General features: G+C 49.6%; 6 protein-coding genes across 6 annotated transcripts; 2 read left to right on the top strand and 4 right to left on the bottom strand.

Annotated features, from left to right (window-relative positions):
* The first annotated feature begins 187 nt into the window (after nucleotides 1–187).
* Nucleotides 188–1,790, top strand: LOC6493986. Its single transcript, XM_001961162.4, has 4 exons — nucleotides 188–463; nucleotides 889–956; nucleotides 1,410–1,572; nucleotides 1,637–1,790. The coding sequence occupies exons 1-4, from the start codon at nucleotides 343–345 to the stop codon at nucleotides 1,729–1,731; spliced, it is 447 nt and encodes a 148-aa protein (XP_001961198.1). The 5' UTR covers nucleotides 188–342; the 3' UTR covers nucleotides 1,732–1,790.
* On the bottom strand, nucleotides 1,778–12,312 carry LOC6496583 (protein dopey-1 homolog). Its single transcript, XM_032451317.2, has 11 exons — nucleotides 12,166–12,312; nucleotides 11,337–11,576; nucleotides 10,486–10,664; nucleotides 9,197–10,432; nucleotides 8,834–9,128; nucleotides 7,991–8,771; nucleotides 7,821–7,929; nucleotides 3,478–7,766; nucleotides 3,014–3,209; nucleotides 2,611–2,953; nucleotides 1,778–2,552 (listed from the first exon to the last, which is right to left on the bottom strand). The coding sequence occupies exons 2-11, from the start codon at nucleotides 11,487–11,489 to the stop codon at nucleotides 2,331–2,333; spliced, it is 7,803 nt and encodes a 2,600-aa protein (XP_032307208.1). The 5' UTR covers nucleotides 11,490–11,576; nucleotides 12,166–12,312; the 3' UTR covers nucleotides 1,778–2,330.
* Nucleotides 12,313–12,601: 289 nt separating this feature from the next.
* LOC6496582 (methionine--tRNA ligase, cytoplasmic) lies at nucleotides 12,602–16,365 on the bottom strand. The gene is made up of 6 exons (XM_001961160.4): nucleotides 16,132–16,365; nucleotides 15,923–16,044; nucleotides 15,012–15,847; nucleotides 14,848–14,952; nucleotides 13,632–14,783; nucleotides 12,602–13,577 (listed from the first exon to the last, which is right to left on the bottom strand). Exons 1-6 carry the CDS (start codon nucleotides 16,232–16,234, stop codon nucleotides 12,833–12,835), a joined length of 3,063 nt encoding a protein of 1,020 aa, XP_001961196.1. The 5' UTR covers nucleotides 16,235–16,365; the 3' UTR covers nucleotides 12,602–12,832.
* Nucleotides 16,366–16,558: 193 nt separating this feature from the next.
* On the top strand, nucleotides 16,559–17,768 carry LOC6493987 (coiled-coil domain-containing protein 130 homolog). The gene has a single exon (XM_001961159.4). It carries the CDS (start codon nucleotides 16,710–16,712, stop codon nucleotides 17,658–17,660), a length of 951 nt encoding a protein of 316 aa, XP_001961195.1. The 5' UTR covers nucleotides 16,559–16,709; the 3' UTR covers nucleotides 17,661–17,768.
* Nucleotides 17,711–18,859, bottom strand: LOC6496581 (microtubule-associated protein RP/EB family member 3). Its single transcript, XM_001961158.4, has 2 exons — nucleotides 18,476–18,859; nucleotides 17,711–18,416 (listed from the first exon to the last, which is right to left on the bottom strand). The coding sequence occupies exons 1-2, from the start codon at nucleotides 18,603–18,605 to the stop codon at nucleotides 17,788–17,790; spliced, it is 759 nt and encodes a 252-aa protein (XP_001961194.2). The 5' UTR covers nucleotides 18,606–18,859; the 3' UTR covers nucleotides 17,711–17,787.
* A 456-nt stretch (nucleotides 18,860–19,315) lies between these two features.
* LOC6496580 (juvenile hormone epoxide hydrolase 2) lies at nucleotides 19,316–21,217 on the bottom strand. Its single transcript, XM_001961157.4, has 4 exons — nucleotides 20,759–21,217; nucleotides 20,493–20,692; nucleotides 20,210–20,420; nucleotides 19,316–20,151 (listed from the first exon to the last, which is right to left on the bottom strand). The coding sequence occupies exons 1-4, from the start codon at nucleotides 20,966–20,968 to the stop codon at nucleotides 19,348–19,350; spliced, it is 1,425 nt and encodes a 474-aa protein (XP_001961193.1). The 5' UTR covers nucleotides 20,969–21,217; the 3' UTR covers nucleotides 19,316–19,347.
* Nucleotides 21,218–21,845: the final 628 nt, after the last annotated feature.

The raw sequence follows: 21,845 nt of genomic DNA, 5'->3' as shown, positions 1-21,845 counted from the left end.
AAAACTAACCAAATAATAAAAAAAATGCTTGAAAAATATCAAATTTCGAAAAATTATTCCATCTAGGGCCTCTTAAAAATGTTATTTATTATTGTTAAGAAACAAACGAGGAGCATGGAGGTTTCTACTCTCTCCACTCATTCCATTGAGAGCTGCGCACGCACACATCCGCCGGGTTGTAACCATCTGTTGCTCTTTGCATCAATTCAATTAAAAGTCAACTCTTGCCGACTTCAGTCGCATGCTCGCTTAGCCGTGGCCTAGAGTCTAGACGCTCCCAAAACCGGTTTTAGGGAAAAATTCTAATTTACATCTTCGGCCGCCAAACCTCAGAAATCCAAGATGAAAGTGGATCTCGTCGTGGATCAGGGACCCTGCAACACCGATCTAAGAAGCTGGTGTTTGGGCATCGCTGTTTACTCCCTCATCTCCATGACATTCGGAGTACTCTTCGCTCCGACGGGTACAGACAAAAAATTATCTCCATACATACATGCATGTTTAGTTTTCGCTAAAAACCTTAAAATGCATCAGGTTTCTTGAGGAATTTCTCGCTGGAAAAATTTCAAATTTCAAATGTAGTGATATTCAGTTCATCTCTCAAATACTGTGTTTTGTGCTTTATATTTGAAATGTTTTAAATATCTGTTTTTTGCTGTGCTGTGGCATTCAGGCGTGGCATATCCATTTCCCCAGCCGTTGATGTTTGTGTTCTTTTATGGCCATTGTCTCAAAAAATACCTACATATATGTGTATACGCCAAGTATAAATTAAAACCATGAGCTAATCCCCCCGAGCAAAACACGTTCCATTTTGAGTTTGACACGATGACGACATCGATGACATATGCAAACTGATGTTTTCAATTTCAATTCGTATATTTGCAGTTGTGAACTTTGTGGGATTTACGATTGCCGTGGTGGCCAACGTTCTGTTGCTGATCGGAACCCTAAAGGTAAATAATAAGATATAAGATACATACCCCTAAGTGTACCCCCAAACCCTTGCAACTTATGGCGGGATTAAGTATAGTATGCACCCAAAATGACTTGCTGAGATAATAAAATATTTTTAGATATTTAAAGATACATATTTGGCTTGTTCATGAGTTCTCGAATTGCCAAGCTAATAGTTGAAATATATATGTATCTATTCCTCTAAATATGACGTAGTTAAGGTACTCACATTAAAATCAGCTTGACCCTTTTTCCCTCATTCTTTTTCCCAGAAATTGATTATAAAGATATCAATTCCTTAATTTTATTAGTCAAACTTCCTGTTTGGAAATGAAATTTCTGTAGAAAATATATGAATCCCTGCGGCAGTTGTTATCTGTTCTCAGTTGTTTAGGTTCAAGACCCATTCAATGTGTAATATAATCTCAATACAATACCTTTTTTTTTTGCAGGAAAAGCGACTGCTTCTCCTTGGCTGGCTCATCTATGCCCTGCTCCAGGCCATTGGCTTTCCATTCGCTATTTTTGGAGTAATCTTCCACTATGGAGGCTACCGAGAAGCCACTGGATTCAATAACGTCTTCGGGGCCTTGTTCTTCTATATCATAATGATTCGTAAGTGATTACTCTAGCCAGGCAACGACTTTGTTTAACTGCATCCTTTATATCCTTGTTGTAGTTATCGCGGCATTCTGCGCACGCCTCATCTACTCGTACTACGTCCAGCTGAAAAACCGCGAGTCCAGCGCACCCCGTCCCACCAACGTGGTTTAGTCAATAGTCCCTTAAATTGTAATCTAAGTGTTTCAATAAAATGAGCTTTTGTCGTTAAACACGTCTCTTATTCACATCGATATCGGCGCAACAGTATTAACATTTTAAATACAATGGTTACAGATTACACTACATACAGGCTGCTATTGGCTATGGGGCAACCGCGGTCCTCTAAACATTCAAAACAGTCAAAACGATCGATCACATTCGGACCCCGTACATTTCTATCTATCTATGCATATAGCTTGCTATCATACTCGGCATATTCATCTTCTCCTACTCCTCCTCACTTAGACATAAAATGGAAAGTTGGTCTTCTTATTATTGTTGCTGTTGCTGTTGCTGCTGGTGATGCTGGTGGTGGAGCTGCTCGAGCTTTTGTGGCTAATGTTGTGACTCTGCGAGAAGCTCGTCTCAGCATTCTGGCTGGTGAACTTGGCCTGCACGGCGGCTAGGATGCGGACCGCCTGCCCAGCTGTGCCGGCAGCCGGCTCCAGGACAGACTCGCCCAGATTCAGACTTAGATTCAACTTGAGCTCAAACTGAGACCCACTTGCTTGGATCTCGGACTGCGCTTGCCTATGGGGCACTACCGGCCTTCATCTGGGCGTGGTGATGCTGGGCAGCTTCTCCAGGAAGTCGTTGGCCAGCACCTCTTCGATCTCTTGCAGACAGTTGGCCACGTCCTGTTCCGTGTCCGCAAAGTTCCTCGGCTGCGGGCAACTGATACCCAAAGTGCTAAAGAAAGCGTACAACTCCTGCAGCGACTGCAGTTGCTGGAAGTTTAGCATCAAGTGCCGGTTGCTGGGTCGCTGGAGAACCTGCAGAGTAAGAGATTAGCTTATTCCGAGAAGACAGTGGAAACCTAGCTGAACTTACAGGAGAGTGGCTGGTGTACTTCATGTCCATCAGCCTGGCCACGCGCCTCACATGTGGCACGTACAAAGCACTGGGCAGCGTGGCCAGGTTCTCAGTGCTGCCGTTGGGCAGGCGCACCTCCTCCTCGTGCACATCGAACTCCGTGCCCACAAAGGCCCAGCGGTACATCTGGAAGTGGGGAAGTTTTGTGGCTGGCAGCACGCATCCCAGCTCCAGCAGTTTGCAGGCCTCCAGCTGAACGGACCGCCAGTGCTGCATGGGCGTCTGGGAGTTGTAGCCATTGATGGCTCCCGAATTGGAGGTCCACGAGACGTCTATGCCGGTGGGCATGCGCATTTGTTGACTGCAGGACACACTCGAACTTTACAGAATTCTTGCATTCATTTGAGGAATTCACACTTACCTCCTCTCCTCGCTCTCCGACTTGAGCTCCTGCTCCATCTGAAGGAAAACCTGCACCATCTCCGCTATGATGATGGGCCACAACGAGGTGACATGGTCGGGCGACATGCGGAGGAGCAGCACACGGAAGCACAGGAATACAGCCGCCTGCACGGAAGGACCCATGGGCACCAGTCGCAAGCTGTTGGCCAGTTGTTCTGGGGAACACAGAAAGAATCAGTCAGTTAAGTATAGATTCCACTGTTAATAGTCTTTAGAAATGTAACATATTTCATCCCAGTTGCATGTCTTTTTAAGACAAAGCAAATACTTGTTAAGCTTGAAAAGTGATTATCTGGGTCGGGGTTGTAGGCTCATACAGACTGTACAGAATTTGGCCTTGGTGTTATCGTTGGAATGTCACAGATTTAGAGAAAAATGTATGGGAAGAGGTACTGCTGGCCAAGAACCCGGAAACCAACTCACCCTGTATATCCGGCATGTACTTATTGTGCTGGTCGAACTCGCTGCAGTAGATAACAAAGGCCAGTCGCTTGAGGAGCATGGCTCGCTGCTCGTACTCCTGGTCCCGCGAGGTGAATATGTTCAGGCTGCCCGCCTGGGAGAGCGACACACGGGTCATCAGCTCCCGGAAGGTGGTGTTGTCGTAGGTCATCAGGCTGTCCATGATCATGCGCCAGAAGGGCAGGCAGGACAGGTGCATCTGGAAGAAGGCGTTGTCCAGCAGCAGATCGAGCATGTCCTTGCGCCACGCCTTCCGCGTATACTGGTATCCGCTGAGGCTGGCCAGAAGGGCGGAGCAGGCGTAGAAGAAGGGGACGTTGCGCGCAGTGTGATTCTTTAGATACGGGGTTATGTTGTACAGAAGCGGGGTCACAATGTTGACCACCTTGTCTTTTTCCTGCGAGCCGTAGGCAACATCCAGCAGGTTGGAGAGTATGGCTGCCAGGACGCTCTGCGCCTGCAGCGAATACTGCTGTGCTCCTCCGCCGACGCTGTTGTCCTTGGCCAGGCCATCGGTGTCCTCTTTAACGGCCAGGTTTCGTCGTAGCCAGGTTGTCTGCTCCAGGCAGGATCCCGCCACGCTGGACAGTGAGTCCACCAAGCGAGAGGTCACGTCGTGCAGTTCGCGCACCTCCTTTTTGTCCTGGAACGGCATCTGGGGGCACCGCTGCACGAATTCGTTGAGAAGCATCAGCAGAGCAAACTGCGCCGGCGGTGTAAGGCTCAAGCCATCGCGGATCAGGGCCAGCAACGAGCTCCAGGCGTCTGCCAGGTGCGGAGCCGGCGCCTGTTTCATGTAGAAGTAGAAGAGCTCCAGGGAGCTGACCTCAATACTGAGTTGGGCCGGCGGTCTGTGAATCGGCGGGGGCGAACGCACCACCTGGTGGAGAGTGAGCACAAATGAATCCATCGGCATCACCCGGATGCTGGACACAAGCGACACCAAGGAGAGCTGGGCGGGACAGGCCTGGAGTGTGGAGTTCCTTTGGAACTGCTCCGGAATACTCAAGCCACTCATGTTGGTGGAAACGCCGCGCTGCTGCCACGTGACTGCCACGGCAGCCAGGAAGTTGCACCCATGATGCAGCGACACCGGCGATAGGAACTCCAACAGTTGCAGGCGCACTGGCCGCAGTTGCCCCAGTTCGCTGTCCCATATGGCCGCCACGCTGCTCATGATCCTCGGGAGATGCGACAGCACAGCATTCCTGGCCGCTTGCAGTTGCGGATTCCGAGGGGCTGGAGCCGAAGTCGAGGACTCGCTGGCCGAGAGGAAGGAGTGCACAATGCTGTTGAGCAACTGACCAGTGCTGGAGCTCTGCACCGAGGAGCTGGTCTGCGGGTAGGCCTGGTTGAACAAGTGCGACAGCGCCGTCTGCTGGGTGTTGTCCAGGAGACAATAGTGACACAGAATGGTCAGTGCCTCCAGCTGGGAAACGACGTAGTCGGGGGGAAAGTGTCGCTGCTGGGGAAGGGGCATCTTGGCCAGGCGATCCAGATTGCTGCACAGCTGATGCACCACGCTGATCACAATGTTTGTGAGGGATCCGAAGGAGAAGCAGTTCAGAGAAGAGGTCACCAGATCCGTCCAGTTACGGTGCAGGTGCCTCAATCGCTCCTGCTGCAGGGCACCCAGAACGGCGGCCAGGAACATGGGCTGTTGGCTGATGAGGCAGTTAGGCAGGTACTTCACATTGGCAGCCGCTCCCTCGGCCAATCGTGTGGGTGAAGCATTCCCAGCCGTCTCCTCGCCGGCGGAGGGTGGAGTGTCCTGACGCAGCTGGTGTACCTCGTGCTCCAGCCGGATTACGGCCAGCAGCAAGCGCAGCAGTTGCAGTTGGAAGCAGTCCGCGTGCAGTTGATCGTCCTGCGGATCGTTAAAGCTGAGCACCTGATCCGCGTAGCTGGTAGAGGTCGGGTTGGCCTTCCGGCCGTAGCTGCACACCGAGCTGTTGAGGCAGTGCAGCATCACCTTCTGCAGCTTGGCGCGGGCCAAGAGGTCTGCGATGTAGCACGCCAGTCCCCGGCCCATGCCCTTAACGATCTCAATCAGTTCGGAGCAGATGAGGGTGAGCAACTCGATGCTCTCCAGCTGTATCCGTCGGTTGTTCACGATGTCCTGCAACGTGGGCGGCTGTCGCTGGGCATCCAGGGATTCTCTCTGGAAGTAGCCCCGGGCGTAGAACAGGCAGAGGGTGACCAGCAACTCCAGCTGCATGCAACCGCGATAGCCCTGGGCGTACTCGGAGTTGCCGACGCCTCCGTCGAATCCCTTACCGGAGATGCTCTTGCGGTGGCGCACCAGAAGCTGTTTCAGGCTGGCGCTGGAGAAGGATGTGGTTATGGAGAGGCAGAGGAAGGTCCGCCGGTCACAGCAGATGATGTTCCGCAGGGTCTGCAGGGCGTACAGCGTTTGACGGGTGTCGTAGATGGCCAGGTAGAGCAGCAGGTGGTTGTGGTAGAGGTGGGCCGCCTCCGTCAGGGATCCGCCGCTCTTCACCGAGCTCCGTAGACTGCTCTGCTCCTCAGCTGCTGCTGCTGCAGCCGCAGCTGCTGCATTTTGGCGCAGGATCTCTACATTCTGTTTGCCCTTCTCCAGGGTTTTCTGCATATCCGGCTGCAGCTTGCTGGTTTCCAGGCTGAGATTGCGACGCTTATCCTCCACATTGATGGTGGACTCGGTGCCCGTTTCCGTCTCTTCCTCCTGTTCGGGGTTCTCTGCATGGGAACCACTAATATTGCTGTCCGTGGAGGTCTTTGAGATGCAGCTGAGCCGCTTTTTGTCCGCAGCATTAAGTAGTTTCTTGCGCTTGCCAACCTTTTTGTCGTGTCCGAAATACTCATCCGCCGGCAAGGCATCCGCCTGAAGGTCTGGAACAGCCTGTTCCTGGTCCTTGGACTCCAGGGAGTTAAGGCTGACTTCGCCGGGCGTCTTCTCCCTGGTTAGGCGGTAGGTTTTGCGGCTCTTGATCTTCTCGTGCTGGGTCAGTGCCTCCGTAACTCGTTCGCAGGCGCCCACAAAGCGCTTCACGTCGTCGCTGACTCCGGCACTGGAGCTCACCGTTAAGCTGTCCTCCTTCTCCAAGCTGGTCTCCCGCATCTCGGAATCCGATTCAAAGTCGCTGCTCTCTGAGTTGTCGGTGATGTCCTGGTCGAAGTGCTGGCTCTGATCCTGCTGGGTTGCCTGCTCTGGTTGCTCCGGCGACAGCTGTTCACTTTCGTCCATGGCGCTAGCCAACTTTTGTTCCAGTGGCGTCTCCTTGTGTGGTACCTCGATGCGCGGCTCCTCCAAATCCGTTTCATCGTCGAAATCATTGGCGTTCTCCAAGGGATTGATGATCAGTCCAATGGTATTCACATCTTGGGAGGCCTCGGCAGCCACTGCAGCCTTGTCGCTCACGAAGTTGGAAACCTTGTTGGCCTTGCCCCCACTTAGCGTGACCCCAAAGATTTTCTTTGGAAAGTTCCTGATCGGGCTCTTCTTCTTGCCACTATTGGTGGTCTCCATGTGGTGGTACTTCACATTTCCCTGCTCCGAGCTGATGGCATATACATCCCGCTCGAAAACCGGAGCCGACTCATGATCCGCCTCCCGGTAGAGCTGCTGCATGTGGACAATACCCACGCGCTTGGAATTGGCCGAGAGGAGGATTTTGTACAGGGGCTTGGTCAAGCGGGCGAGATCTCCGCGAAGCAGCGAGGCCTGCAGCCAGTTGGTCACGAAGGTGCGCTCCGACATGTAATGCGGCAAGGCCAGTGTGTCCAGCACTTTGAGAAGAGTCTTCTCGAATCCCCTCGTCGACTGTTTGTCGCGGCCCAAGTGCCACAGCAGCTCGAACTTCTTGAAGCTACGGGCCTGACTCTCCCGCAGTCTCTCCGTGGACTCTGTGGGACAGAGGAGCTGGGCATCCGCCAGACGTTCCATTTGGAAGTGGCGCAGTGCAGTTCTTCCGGGCACAGCTTGGGGCGAGGATTGTATTTGCAGCAGGTGCTGGGCCTGCATTCGGTTTCCAACCACTGTCTCCACCAGGCCGCTCTCCAAACAGCTGTGCAGCTGGTGGAGCAGGGCTGCAATCTGAGCCGGATCCGTGCCGGGAGCTCCCAGGTAGTCCCAGAGAATAGAGCTCACTAGCTGGAAGACGCGTGTGTGCTGCTCCATATAGCTGACATGGCCGAATTTGAGCAGGGGCAGCATCACCACAAAAGTGACTCCCGGACTGGTTGTGTGCTCGATTTGGGAGCGGAGTAAGCTGCCGAAGAGTACAAGGTGAGTTGGGGTTGGATATGGATATGGATTCACTTACCTGATCAAATCAAACAACGTGGTGATGGCCGACACCTGCAGCTCCTTGTCGCTTTGGGCAAAACAAGCCACCAGGCACAGAACTTTCAACCAGTTGGGAAGCTCCGGTTCTAAAGCGGTAACAAATTTATTAGCCTGGTAGGATATTTAAGATTCATTCGATTCACATACCATTCTTGTCCAGCACTATGTGCTTATTGCAGTTGGGGAATGTGGACATCTCTACCAGCAGGGTGGCCGCCAGCTTAATGGCTCCGCGCAGCGCCAGGCTCAACTGGAGGTCGGACAGCTGCTGGACACTGCGCTGCGTCTGATTGTCGATGAGCAGGCTCTGCTGCTTGTCCTCCTGGGCCTCGCTGTCGCTGCTCAATTCGCTAGCGCTGGCAGGCAGCGGCAAGGATTTGTTGAGCAGGCGCTGCAACTGCTTGGACCGCGGCACAATATCCACGCGAAGCAGGTTGAAAAGTCGCTCAATTTGTGACTCCCTCTCGGAACACTCGTGCTCCAGCACCTGCTCGACCATGAAGAGATTGGAGGAGTGACTATTGCTGGTGCTGTTGCTGACGGTGCGCTGTAGTTGAACCCGAACAGCACACTCCTTTGGCTCAGATTTAATCTGGAGCAACTTCCGGGCCAAGTACACCTCAAAGAATATCTCGTACTGGCGGATGCACTTCTCCAGAATGGAGAATCCCCGCTGCTGGGTGGCCTGGCTCTCCTCGTCCAGTTGAAATTGTGCCGTCTGATCCGGAGGAGCACTTTTGGGCTCCTCCTCGCTTGGGGCATCATTTACATCCGCAGTGGTGTTCGATTGCACTAGAACAATGTCCTTCGGTCGTTGCTTCTTGGGGCTACGTATAAAGGGCACCTTCGCCTTGGCCTTTAGCTTTTTTATGCTTCGGGGGGTATCCAGATCAGAGGACGACTGCTGGCCGGTATCCGAGGCGCTTATCTGTATTTAAAATTGAATAGTTAGGGGTTATCTTTGAAAGATATCTGAAGTGAATCACTTACGTCTTTGTCCAACTCGGATAGCCGTGATACGGACTTGGCCTTCTTCTTGCTGGGACTCTGACGTCCAACGCTCTGATTGGAGGCCGAACGTCGGATAAGTTCCTCGTCATTGGGATCGGAGCTGTGCAGTGAGTTCTCCGCAAACTGATTCAGCCGCGAATCGGACTTGCTCTTCTCCAGCGAACCAGCGCCCTCGACTTTCCCAATATCGCTTGTCGCAGTATTCACTGTGATCTTCTCATCCGACGAGGATCCCCCGCTTTGTTCTATCAGCTTATTCAGCTTTATGGGACTTCTGTGAAAGAGAGAGATAAGAGGCAGTATTAACAACGATCGGATGATTCTCCTTTTGTTTTCAGTTACGTTATCATGGGCTGGACCCTGGAGACGATCTTCATGCACAGCTTGAGCGAGGCCGTGATCTCGTTGCTGTTCACGCGATCCATATGGAGGGAGAGCAGCTGGGTGATGGCCAGGAACACCTTTGGCAGGTAGACCCGAGTAGTTTCCGTATACATTTCCAGCGACACTGTCTCCAGTAGGAATTCGGTCAGCACGCAGATCTCCATCACGCAGGGATCCCCGGATCCCACCTCGCAGGGATACTTTGCATTGGCGTCGGTAGTTGGTAGGGGCTTCTCTTGGGATGAGTTTGCCTGCTGACAGGCTCGTTCAAACATATTGGTCATGTAGCTCCAAATGTAGGCCGGGTCGAAAGTGGCGAACAGAAGATTGGCGGACTTGAGTGCCTCCGCATTGCCACTGGAGATGTACATGGCCCGCATTATGTCATGGAGTACGTAGTCGAGCACGGCGCTGCCAATTTCCGCCTTGTCGAGCAGGGATAGCATTATCCTGTAGGGCTTCAGGTCCATGGGAGCACACTCCAGACTAAGCCGGAGCGTAGTGATTAAAGCTCGAATCAGAATGTGTCTTGAGTGCTTTATGAAGTACGGTTCTGGCTCCTCGTCCGGCGGAGCGTTGGAGGCGTCCAATGATAGGGTGTCGTAGGTGGGCGAGTTCTTGGCCACCTCGCTGCCGAGCAGCCAGCTGAAGAGCCTTCTGTTCAGAGACATATCCCTGCGAAGGATGGTATTCAAGCCGTTGGTGACCAGCTTGACCAGTTCGTCTTCGGAAAGCAGGGCTGTGTGCATGGGAAAGCCAAGCAACAGGAACTCGAGTGTGTTTCGCTGCACCAGAATCAGGGAATCATTCAGGCAAGCGCACAGGGCCGACATCATGATCTCCCTGTTGTGACCCATTATATATATTTGCTCCTGCATGTCCAGCCGCTTGTTGAAGTGCTCCAGAAGGTATGTAATCGCGGGCAGGCGAATTGCCGCATTTTTGGCCACCGATTCCCAGAGCACCGTGTAAAAGTGCATGGGATTGACGGCATTGCACACATTCTTCAGCAGGATGCTAATTCGTTCGAAGTGGTCCAGGCCGCAGTCGTAGCCAGGAAGGACTCCGTTCAGGAAGCCGCTCAAGGCCGGTCGCAGCTTGTCGCCCAGGGGTACAAAATAGTCCTCATAAATGGTGAGCAGCTGAGGGCGTACATTCATAGCAGCGTAGCCGAGGAGTGGAAATAGACCAGCGCTAAGAAACGAAATCCGATTAGTAGATTCATAATATATGGCGTGATAGCTTACCTATAGATAAACTCCGTGGCCAGACGTTCTGGACCCGTCTTGCTGAATATCACCGAGTAGGTCTCCAGGGCCTTGAGATGCACCCCGGAGGGCAGGGCGGGATGCATGCATTGGGCCAGACGCTTGGCTATCTTCAGCCGCCTGGGAATGACCTGGTATTGCGTATTGCTCAGTATGGCCTGTCGAAACGGGAAGTGACACATTACAAGAGCAGAAAAGAAACAATGGACAGATAAGGGTTCACCGGGTGAGTCAATTTCACCAAACTCCTATCTGGTTTGCCACATATTGTTATTGATAGGGAGAAATAATATTATTTTTGCGGTTTTTATGCGATATGCATACTTAACTGAATTAATATAAATTTTTTATGAGTATTTTTAGGGTTTATAATTCATATTTTCTGATAAGGTTAATCTGAAATAGTTCTCAAATATGGAATTCGCGTTTTTACTTGGGGTGGGGTACCCCATAATGGTGGCTACAAAACATTTTTCTCTAATATATATTTCGATTGGGCATAGAGCCCACGACATTCTCGAATAGTATAATAAATATTACATAGAGCCCCTCACATTAGCACCTATTCTACTCTATTTATTCTATTATTTTTTCCCCATTTGTACATTCTCGCCATAAAGAGCTATTCTCTGACGTATAATAGCTAACAAAAATCATTTTAACCTTGTAATAGGCAGTGTAACACACAAATCGCTTTAAAATTAATGGGTCGTGTCGTTTTCTGCATGAACATTATTACATTGGCCCATGAAGGCAGCCGATAGAGCATTTTAAACTGATATTACACCGAAGTACAGCGCACTTGCACCGATCCCAGCCGATTTCCGTACCTTGCTCAGCTTGCCGAGGGCCGATATCAAATCCGCCCACTCGCTGGAGTACTCGAAACTGCGCAGCGCCTTGTCGATGTTGGTCATGTAGGTCCGGTACTTGGCCTCGGCCATCAGCTTCTGCTCCTCGACGAGCGCGTCCGCCGACTCCATGATGGCGGTGGTGTCTGAATCCCCTCTGGCTATCCGGCTGGCTGCTGTCTAATGTATCCGATGTTGACTTGGTGCGGTGGGTGGGCTCTGCGAAAACGAAAATCAATAGCAATTAGCGAACGCAAAAAGGCAAGCAAACACTTGTTGATGTCGCGTCCTTGAAACCGTTCGTGTCTCAGCCTCAATATGGGTGGCATATTTGAAAAGTGTGGCTTGCGGAGCACCTGCTTCTTACTGGGAATTCAAAATAGAAATGGGAATGGGAATGGGAATCGAAATTGGAATCGGACAGAACTCTTTGTTTCCAGCCACTTTCACACACACTCTCGCGTTCTTCCCATTAATTGGGGGAATTTAAATTCAATTCTAGCCACAAATCACCTCTCGTGACCCTTGTGTGTGTATTTAATTTTCAAATCGAACTGAAACTATAACGTCGCGTGGCAGGAGCAGAAGAATCGCACTCGGAATCAGAATATTTATTCATTTCGCGTTTCTCTCGAGTGCAGCAAGCCAGAAAAGAGAGCAAATAGAGAGCGTACGACCAGCTGATGACGAATATTTTGCACTGGTATAGAGCAGAGGGGTGGGGGGCGCGTGACGGGGCCAGACAAACTTTTTCCAGCGCTTTGTACTCGATTTCCCGGCTATTCTGTTTACATCCTCCAATTCTCACCGTATCCCACGTCTATCGGAGCATCCTTTTTGTATAATTCGCGATGATTTATCAAAAATATCTTCTTAATTAACGATTTCTGTTATTGTTTCGCCAGAAGTAGCACTGGCTGTTCGCAGAGTTGCAATGGTATTAGAGATGGGCTGGTGAATGGCTGCAATCACGACAAGTGTAAGTTTAATTTTGGAACCTATTGCTATAATTTTGTTCATTACTTAATTATGACTTTAAATAATAACAAATAAATTTAAAATAATTTTCTAATTTGGTTTTTCATATTCAAAGTTATTGTGGTGCTTGCAAAGGGTTTTCTTATCGTCCCATCTCTATTTTAAGCTGTCTGGCAACATTGGTATTGCCGCTCTTTTCAAAATTGATGTTTGTGCCAACTATAATTCTAAAACAGATTCATTTCAAATTAAAAGAGATATACAGATTTAAAGTCAAAAGATTTTATATTTCCTTCACAAACTCACAATAAATTACTAACTGAATATTTTGCCACTTCAAATAAATACAAAATTCGTTAAATGCAAACGCAATAACTTAAACGAAATTAATAGAACTGTGCCAGTTCGTGACTAAGAATTTGCCATCGAATGGGTGATTAGGTTTGAGGTAAAAATGTCCAGTATAGCTATAGAATCATAGTTCGTGTTCCTTGGATCTATTTCTTCTTTTTGCCTTTGCCTTGTCCACCGGCGGCCGGTGCTCCAGTCAGCGCCGCCAGTTCGTTCTTGAGGGCTAGGAGAATATCAACTTCAGGCTTCCACACGGAGGCATCTCCGGAGGCTTTCAGGGTTCGTACTTTTTCCCCCTGCAGAGCAATTTTGTCTTCCAAGGCTTTGACTTGGGCGGGATTCGCTGCGGATGATGGAGCAGGAGCAGGAGGGGCAGAAGCAGGTGCCTCCTTGGCAGCTTTTTGTGCCGCCTCCAGTTGCTTTTTCAGGCCCAGCAGAACATCCACCTCCGGCTGCCACACGGACTTGTCTTTTGTGCTCCCTTTGAGTTTGCGCACCTTGTCGCCCTGCTCCTGGATGGCCTTCTCCAGATCTTTCACGGATTGTGAGCCATTCGTAGGAGCGGATGCGGGAGCAGCTGTGGAAGCTGGTGCAGTCTTTTTAGCCTCCTCCAGTTGCTTCTTCAGATCGAGAAGCTTGTTCACCTCTGGCTGCCACTGGGCCTTGTCCTTGGTGCTCGCCTTCAGCTGGCGCACTTTGTCCGCCTGAGCTGCCACAGCCTTCTCCAAGTCAGCGGCACTGGTCTGCGTATTCGGGCTAGCCTTGGACTCCTGAGCTCCTCCGTATTTTCCCTTCAGTTCATCGATGAAAGCCTGCTCCAATTTGGCAAAGAGCGGAGCGGGTTTTCCGATTTTGTGGCCAGCAGGAAGCAGCAGAGTGGCAAGAGGTTTCCTTTGGAAAACAGAGATAAATATAAAGCTATTTAAGGATTGATGATTCACTTACTCTGCGTTGAGCGGAGTCTGCTTGGCGTTCAGCTGGCTGAACAGTGTCCTGGCTGTGGTCGGCATGTAGGGGAAGAGGAGATTGGCCAGCAGGCAGGCAATGTTGGCCGATAGTCCGATGATGGTCGCGGCACGCTTCTTCTGCTCATCGCTGCCCTTGAGCAGCACCCACGGCTGTTGGGTTTGCATGTAACCGTTTCCATGTCGCGAAACGGCCAACAAGTGACGAATACCATCGCGAAGTTTGGCCTTCTCCATGGAGTTGATGTAACCCTTGAGCTCACGGTTGATCAGGGCCAACAGAATCAGTTCATCCTGGGTGAGCGCCACTTCGGGAACAGTGCTGTTGAAGTTCTTTTCGCAGAAGACCAAGGCGCGATTCACAAAGTTTCCTAGGTTGTTCAGGAGCTCCGAGTTGTTACGGGCAGCCAGATCGTTCCAACTGAAGCTAGAGTCCTGACCTTCCGGACGGGCGGAGGCAAGATAGAAACGCCAGACGTCAGCCGGAATGCCTGTTTCTTGAGCGTCGTTGCCGAAAACTCCAATTCCTCGACTCTTGCTGAACTTGCCATCCTCGTAGTTCAAATACTCCGTGGCCATGATGTGGGAGACCAAGGTGTGACCTTTGTTAACGGCCAGCAGGATGCTGGGCCACACCACCGAGTGGAAGGGCACGTTGTCCTTGGCCATGAACTGGAACAGCTCCACATCGGTTCCCTTGGCGGGCTGCCACCACTGCTGGTACTCCTTGGTGTAGCGCTTGGTCATGGAGACGTAGCCGAAGGGAGCGTCGAACCAGACGTAGAACACCTTCTTCTCGAAGCCCTTGTGCGGCACAGGGATGCCCCATTTCAGGTCTCGGGTGATGCAGCGTGGCTTCAGGCCCTCTTTCAGCCACGCCCTTGTGATGACTTTAGCGTTGTTTGTCCAGCCGCCCTCCGACTTGTCCACCCAATCCTTGAGTTGAGGCTCAGCCTTGGGCAGATCGATAAACAGCTGGTCAGAGGAACGGATCACTGGTGCGCTATTGCACACTTTGCAGCGCGGACGGATCAGTTCGGTGGCGTTCACTAGTTTGCCGCACTTGTCGCACTGATCACCGCGAGCATCTTCGTAGCCGCAACCAGGATGCGGGCAAGTACCCTCCACAAATCTGAAGTTTAGAAGAATAATAAATCAAAATTCTTCAATCAAAAGAGAGAGCAGCAAACACCTACCGATCAGCCAGGAAACGATCACACTTTTGGCAAAGCAGCTGCTCGACGCTTTCTTTGATGATGTAGCCAGCACTCAGGACATCCTTAAAAGCCTCTTGGACAATACTATAATATATTTTGTATTAGTCTTCCATGAATCCATTGATTCAAAACTAGAAACTCACTCTGTTTGCTCTTGTGTGGTGGTGCGTCCAAAGTAATCGAATCCAATGCCAAACCAGCGGTAGATCGAGTTGTGCAGCTCGAAGTACTTGTCGCAGATCTCGCGGGGAGTCAAGTTCTCAGCCAGAGCTTTGTTTTCAGTGGCCGTGCCATATTCATCCGTGCCGCAGATCAGCAGGGTGTTGTAACCCGCCGACCGGGAGTAGCGGGCGAAGATGTCCGCAGACAGAACGCAGCCGATGATGTTGCCAAGATGAGGAACATTGTTGACATAAGGCAGAGCCGAGGTGATAAGCACATTGCGTTGGCCAGGCTTGGGAAGGATGGTGCGCTCCTCCTTAACCTCTTTGGGAGCTGTGTAGGTGAAGGCGGCCTGGGCGGCGCTAATTTCCTCATCGGTAACCGTATCGGCCACTGTGGGTGTGGTGTCCACCAGCAGTTTGCCCGCATCGGCCAGACTGAGACGCTTGAGAGGAACATGATGCAAACCGCCATAGCGATTCGACTGCTGCAGGGCATTGAAGCTGAGATCCTTCAGGGGTTGTTCCGAAAGCACCTCCTGGACCTCCGGGAGCGCTTTGACACGTCCATACCAATCTCTCAGGCTCTCCACGTTCTGGGCGCCCTTCAAGGTGCCTTCGGGAGCCAAAAGCGACCAGACGGCAATGTCGGCGGCGGTGAGCTTGTTGCCAGCGAGGTAGGGAGTGGCTTTCAGGTTGTCGTCCAGTTTCTTTACGAGGGCATTTAGAACGGGCAGAGCGTTGGCGTCCGCCTTGTGACCCACGGCCATGTGATGGGCTAGAGCCGGGGCCAGCAACGTGGCCGACCACTCCAGCCACTGAGAAGAGTCAAAGGGAACGGCTATTAGTTTAACCTTCAGGGGTCATCACCCCAATTGGGCATCAATACCCACCTCGTCCCGCAGTTGTCCCTCGTCCACCAACAAATATTTGGCAATGGCCGAGGGCGAGAATAGGCGAAGTCCATTGTCCAGTTCCAGGGTGGGCAGTACCAGCAGGTCCTTAAACTTGGCATCTGTAATTTTCACCGGTTATTGCATCAGAAATGAGTCACTAAACTGTGTATCAAGTTGGGAAAACACATTTTCCAGATTCCACTCACCATTTAGGTTAACCAGCTGCACCTTCACCGCCTGCTTGGCAAACTTCGCCAGCATTAGCAGCTGCAGCCCCAGAGGATTACCCTCGTTTGTGTAAATGATCATCGTGCCGGCGAATGGGGCTAATTTTAATTCAATTTACGTGGCAAAAAGGGGTAGAACCTAACAAAAATCGACTACCGCGCGAGAACTTTATTTTGCTAGCGATGGCAAAACTCGCGGATATATCGGTATCGCGATCTTCAACACTTTAAGAAATGAGGCTGCCAGATTTTTCAACACCCGCTTTAATGTCGTTGTTCAAATTTCCTAATTTTTTAATACAATGCTTATCCGATATAAAACATAATATTATTTATGGCGCTTTTTTTTTAAATCAAGTTGTTTAATATTTGTCACAGCCACTTTTCTCATCATTTGGCGCTTATCAACACTAGCAGGCAGTCGTCTCAAAACTGCAACAGCTGTTTTCCGTATAGTTTGAGAATCACTATAGTCTTTATTTACAATTTGGGAAAGAAAACAAGTTGTGGCTTATTTTCGTTTTTACTCGAAATCTAAAGAAAACTAATCCTTGAAAATGGGTGAACGTAAAGGCCAAAACAAGTACTACCCGCCGGACTATAATCCGAAGAAGGGTGGTCTCAACAAGTTCCAGGGCACCCATGCCCTGAGAGAACGCGCCCGGAAGATTCACCTCGGAATAATCATCATCCGATTTGAGATGCCGTACAATATCTGGTGCGACGGTTGCAAGAACCACATCGGTATGGGCGTGCGCTACAATGCTGAGAAAACCAAGGTGGGAATGTACTATACCACACCCATCTTCAAGTTCCGGATGAAGTGCCACCTGTGCGATAATCACTTCGAGATCCAGACGGATCCCGGCAACTTGGACTATGTCATTCTATCCGGAGCTCGACGTCAGGAAAATCGATGGGATCCTCTGCAAAACGAGCAGGTTGTGCCCGAAACTAAAGAGGTGCAGAAGCGGCTGTTTGACGACGCCATGTACAAGCTGGAGCACCAGGCCAAGGATGCCCAGGTTGCTGCCGACTCCAAGCCGGTGCTGCAGAAGCTCGTGGAGCGCAATATGAGCGTGTGGGACGACAGCTACGAGGCTAACTGCCGCTTACGGGCCGAATTCCGGCAACAGAAGCAAGAGATCAAGGGCCAGCAGGATCTGGATCGCCAACTGCTGGCCAAAAGCAGTCTAGACATTCAACTTCTTCCGGAAACCGCACAGGACCGGGAGATGGCCGCTCTCATGAAGCTACAGACAAAGTCGGCGTTGGAAAGGGAATCAGAGCAGCGGCTGGAGCTGCTCATGCGGCCAGCGCTGCCAGGAGCCACGGCCACCACCTTTGGCGGCCTTAAGCGCCAAAAAGCGCTGAACAATCACCTTCAGTTGGAAGATTTGGGAATACGGCGTAAAAAACTGAAAGAACCACAGACCGAAGCATCCTCAGCCGAAGTGAAATCCCAAAGCTTAGTAGGAGACTATTCCTCGTCCTCAGAAGAGTCGTAGTTTTTAATGGAAGACTTTGCTCCTAATCCTTTTCCGTCAGAAGAATCGTATTTGAATTCGCCATAGATTTATTTATTTTTTAGACAATAAATTAAGTATAACAATCAACATGTTTGGAGCTAAAATCCTAATACATTCCCTCATTGGGGTCCTCTTCTTTAGATTCACCAACTTCCTCCTGGTTCTGGCCATCTATTGTCTTGTAGAGCACCACTTGGACTCGCTTGCAGAACTCCACCTCCTGGTTGTTGTTGATCATGTCGTCCAGAAGGTCTTCGATGAGGCGCAGCTTATTGTAGCACTGATCGCGCTCCTCCACCATTCTATCACTCTTGAGGTTCATCGTCTGCCGCTCCTCCATGAGCTCCTTGAGGGCCTTATTGTTGTCGTCCTCTGGATCTTGTTCTGGGGTCTTTGGTTCCTTTAATGGCAATGGCTCCTCCGATTTGGCAAATACCCGCGGCTTGATGGGCTTCGCTACGGGCGCATTGGCCAGCGCCTTGATGTTCTCCAGACCAGGAGCTTGGGAGTCGAAGAACTTCTTGAACCACTGCAGAAACTCAAAGTTGTCCTGGAAGCGACCCTTGATCAGGCGGTCGATGGGCACCGTTTTGTCCAGTTTCAGGCGGTTAAAGGCTCCCTGGAACAGTTTCAGGTTGTGGAGATACTCGTGCTCCAGCTTGGCGCCCATCTTGACGCGTTTCAAGTTGATGCAGTTGGGGAAGATCATCTCCATCATCTGACAGTAGGCGGAACCTGACAATGCACTCAGTTTAAAAGTGGAAAGGAACAATCGGCTTGGCAGAGCAACCCACCTGAGCAGAGCTCCTCGATCTTCTTGAACTGACCCTGGACTATGTCGTTGACCCACTGGAGCATGTCGTGCCGCGACATGTTCTCTCCATTGACGCTGGTCAAGGCCACAGTTAGCTTGAGGTCAGTCATGTTGCCCTTGAAAATGTCCTCCCTTTACTGTTACCTTTTTTCCAAAATCCTTGATTTTTATTTAAATCCAATTTCTAAATATTTATGCGATTGATGGCGGTTTTCGATATTTGATTTTGTGATTCGCTGGACCGGCCTGCGACTTACAAAAATAAGAATATAAATTAAATGCAAATTCTGAAGCTTTCAATATTTTTCAACTATTCTCTTTGTCGTCTTTTTTCACACTGCCGGCGACCCGGCTTGCGTTCCATTGTTTCCAGGATCAGTGATGGGAGGTTTATAGCTCAGTAGTTTGTACCTGTACCTGAAATTGTACCTAATCCTACTTAAACTAAAAATTCGTACGATAAAACTAACAAAATATATTTTTGGATTATTGATTTAAGTTAAAGTTTAGAAAACTCATACAATTTTTAAATAAATATCAATAAATCTATAATTTATACAGCATACTGTAGACAGATTTAGTAAACCATAAAGTACCCAAAGATATTTAAATGTTCAAAAGAGCTTTTATGAGAACGTAACAAATTTTGGATTAAATAAGAACATTAAATTGGAAATTGGAAATATCAAATCAATGACTTTTTGCAAAAATTGTACAAATATTGGTATCCAAAGCTGTCAAGGTACTTTCTACACCCAAAAGGATAATGTACTCTTATCCTTTTCCATCCCTAACCCAGGATTGCAATCTGCTATCGATATCAGCTGAAGCGGTTTTATTCAAACGAAATATCTACAGGGTCTTAATTCTAAACTTGCGTTCCACCGTCTTGACGAAATCGATAAAATCCTTGTAGAGGACTTTGGGCACCTCGAGGGCCGCAAAGTGGCCACCCTTCTTATAGTAGGTGCTGTGGACCAGGTTCTTGAACTTGTCCTGCAGCTGGGTGTCCAAAAACTGCATGATGTCGCTCTTGAACCGCGCACATCCCGTGGGCACCACAGTGGGAACCCGCTCCAGTTGCAGATCGCGTTGCTCCTGGGCATACTGCTCCGCATACAGACGTTGCGAGGTGGTGATGGAATTGGTCAGGTAGTAGATCATCACATTGTCCAGCAGGGCGTCCATTTTGTAGCGCTGAGTGAGTCCTCCGTCCGGCAGAGATCGGTAGCTGGCATTCGTCCACGTAGAGAACTTCTCCAGGATGTAGGCGGCCAGGCCCACTGGATTGTCGGTGAGCGCGGCTCCGATGGTGTCCGGCTTGGTGGCCTGGATATGGAAGTAGCCACTCTCCTCCATCAGGTATTTCAATTCATTGGACTTCGGGAAGAAGAAATCTTCAAAGCCACTGGGCACAAAGAGGCTGGGCCAGAGTCCAGCCAGGAAGCCCTTCACCAGGGACTTGGGGCTCATGTTATTGCACATATTCGAGTGGTAGCCAAGGACATTGTCGGGGAACAGGGTGGCTATGTTGCTGCCAATGACACTGCCCCAATCGCCGCCCTGGATGAAGAATTTGTCGTAACCCAATCGCACCATGAGATTCCTCATAATCACGGCCACCTGGGCGGGTCCCAGGCCCTGACGGGAAGTGCTCTGAAAATAGAGTTCTCGATAAACAGTCAGAGCCATACGACAACTTATAAACACTCACCTGCGACCAGCCGTAACCTGGCAAGCTAGGCACAATGACATTGAATATATACTTATTGTTGTTGTCCAGGTTGCTCTGGTGCAGCAGATGGATAAAGTCATAGAACTCCCGAACCGATCCTGGCCAGCCGTGGAGCAACAAGACCGGATAGTGCTGCTTGCCCACCTTGTTTTCGTCGTAGACCATCAAGTGGAGGAAGTGTATGCGTAGCCTAGAAATCCATATGGTTACTATCTGGACTATCTGTGGATATGATAAGTGGTCCGGGTGCCCGTTATCTCACCCCTGAATATCGGTGGTGAAGTGATTGAATTGCCACAGGAACACCTCGCGTTCGCGCCAACGCGGCAGATAGTCATCGCGCCAGTATTCCACCACTTTCTTCAGGTAATCCGTATTGAAACCGTACTCGAAGGCCACTCCCTCCAGTGGAGGGGTAAGCTTCAGGGGGCGGCTCAGAAGACTCTTCAAATCGTCAATGGTCTGGGTGCGGAAATTTAAATTAGTTTATGTACCTAAGATACAGTATATGCAAGTGATCCCTCTCACCTTCTGCGGATAAGACAGGCGGTTGCCTATAACCTCCGAGTTATTGGCCAGATAGGCGGCATAGTCCTTCGGCTCTGCCTCGTCGCCCCACCACTGTTGGGGATTCAATTGGGGCGCCGGCAAGTCCACCCACAGTTGGCTTACATTCTTGTACACCATGCCCCCGCCTATAGCCAGCAGGAGCACCAGTATTTTCACAATCACACCCATCTTTCCGTATCAGCGGTTGCACTCGAACTGGCTGGGAAGACAGCTCGGACGGCTCAGTTTGGCTGCTCCGAAGTTCACACTCACGATGATAAGCGACTTTGAGTGATCGGTCTCCGGACGGCCCTACAGTTGATCAGTTATGGCTTATCGCCGGGTTAAGTTCCACTTCCCCGGGCCGCCAAGACGCTTCAGTATAGGCTTCTTAAGTCAGGAACGACGCGCTCATCTTGTTTGTTCTATTTGTTTATTTACCCGGCGAGCTTTTGTGTTTGGAGCTTTTTCGCCGATCTGTGGATATATAATTCTACTATACTATATATATATATGTATGTTTGTAGATATATGTATGTATATATGAAAGTATATAAGCAAAAACGAGACATAAAGGGACGCCGGTGTTTATTGATATTTTGCGACGCAACTGGGGTTCAAAACTTAGGTAGCTACACCTTAATACCCTTTTACGGAAGAGGGTACTTAAGGCCCAGAATAAATATACAATAAAATATATATACTAGCTATATACATATTATAGTATATATTAAATAAATAATATATCTATAATAAATCTAAATAAATAATAATTTTATTAAAATTCAAGTTTTTATTTGGGTATTAAAATAAAGAATGGCAAAGCCTTGAAAATCATTGTTGAAAAATAGGTAGAATAATATATAAAATAAATCATAGGGTATACAAAAATACGCATTAAGTAACCTTTATTTTATTACGTAAGTTTATGGCGAGCTTGTTTTTATCTTATTATTTTTATGTTTGTATGAGTCCAAAACATACTTATAAGAAAGTAAATAAACCCTGTCCTTTCCTCTTTCTCTTCTCACGCTTATCAATTATTATTTTTTGAGCAGAACTTTTC

This window comes from Drosophila ananassae, chromosome 3L, assembly GCF_017639315.1.
Source record: "Drosophila ananassae strain 14024-0371.13 chromosome 3L, ASM1763931v2, whole genome shotgun sequence".
Classification (NCBI taxonomy): domain Eukaryota; kingdom Metazoa; phylum Arthropoda; class Insecta; order Diptera; family Drosophilidae; genus Drosophila; species Drosophila ananassae.
The sequence above is the reverse complement of the archived record's forward strand: the minus strand, read 5'-3'. Positions and strand labels throughout refer to the sequence as shown.

What these genes read in the sequence shown, in the direction of transcription:
- LOC6493986 (XM_001961162.4), top strand. Translation starts at nt 343, where the DNA reads ATGAAAGTGGATCTCGTCGTGGATCAGGGACCCTGCAACACCGATCTA. An exon ending in AGTACTCTTCGCTCCGACGG is followed by an intron (nt 464 to 888) that starts GTACAGACAAAA and finishes GTATATTTGCAG; the next exon opens with TTGTGAACTTTGTGGGATTT. An exon ending in TGCTGATCGGAACCCTAAAG is followed by an intron (nt 957 to 1,409) that starts GTAAATAATAAG and finishes TTTTTTTTGCAG; the next exon opens with GAAAAGCGACTGCTTCTCCT.
- LOC6496580 (XM_001961157.4), bottom strand. Translation starts at nt 20,968, where the DNA reads ATGGGTGTGATTGTGAAAATACTGGTGCTCCTGCTGGCTATAGGCGGG. An exon ending in GCCTGTCTTATCCGCAGAAG is followed by an intron (nt 20,693 to 20,758) that starts GTGAGAGGGATC and finishes TTCCGCACCCAG; the next exon opens with ACCATTGACGATTTGAAGAG. An exon ending in TTCACCACCGATATTCAGGG is followed by an intron (nt 20,421 to 20,492) that starts GTGAGATAACGG and finishes ATGGATTTCTAG; the next exon opens with GCTACGCATACACTTCCTCC.
- LOC6496581 (XM_001961158.4), bottom strand. Translation starts at nt 18,605, where the DNA reads ATGACTGACCTCAAGCTAACTGTGGCCTTGACCAGCGTCAATGGAGAG. An exon ending in GATCGAGGAGCTCTGCTCAG is followed by an intron (nt 18,417 to 18,475) that starts GTGGGTTGCTCT and finishes GTGCATTGTCAG; the next exon opens with GTTCCGCCTACTGTCAGATG.
- LOC6496583 (XM_032451317.2), bottom strand. Translation starts at nt 11,489, where the DNA reads ATGGAGTCGGCGGACGCGCTCGTCGAGGAGCAGAAGCTGATGGCCGAG. An exon ending in CCCTCGGCAAGCTGAGCAAG is followed by an intron (nt 10,665 to 11,336) that starts GTACGGAAATCG and finishes CCGTTTCGACAG; the next exon opens with GCCATACTGAGCAATACGCA. An exon ending in TATCCGAGTTGGACAAAGAC is followed by an intron (nt 8,772 to 8,833) that starts GTAAGTGATTCA and finishes TTTTAAATACAG; the next exon opens with ATAAGCGCCTCGGATACCGG.
- LOC6493987 (XM_001961159.4), top strand. Translation starts at nt 16,710, where the DNA reads ATGGGTGAACGTAAAGGCCAAAACAAGTACTACCCGCCGGACTATAAT.
- LOC6496582 (XM_001961160.4), bottom strand. Translation starts at nt 16,234, where the DNA reads ATGATCATTTACACAAACGAGGGTAATCCTCTGGGGCTGCAGCTGCTA. An exon ending in GCAGCTGGTTAACCTAAATG is followed by an intron (nt 16,045 to 16,131) that starts GTGAGTGGAATC and finishes TGAAAATTACAG; the next exon opens with ATGCCAAGTTTAAGGACCTG. An exon ending in ACCACACAAGAGCAAACAGA is followed by an intron (nt 14,953 to 15,011) that starts GTGAGTTTCTAG and finishes AATATATTATAG; the next exon opens with TATTGTCCAAGAGGCTTTTA.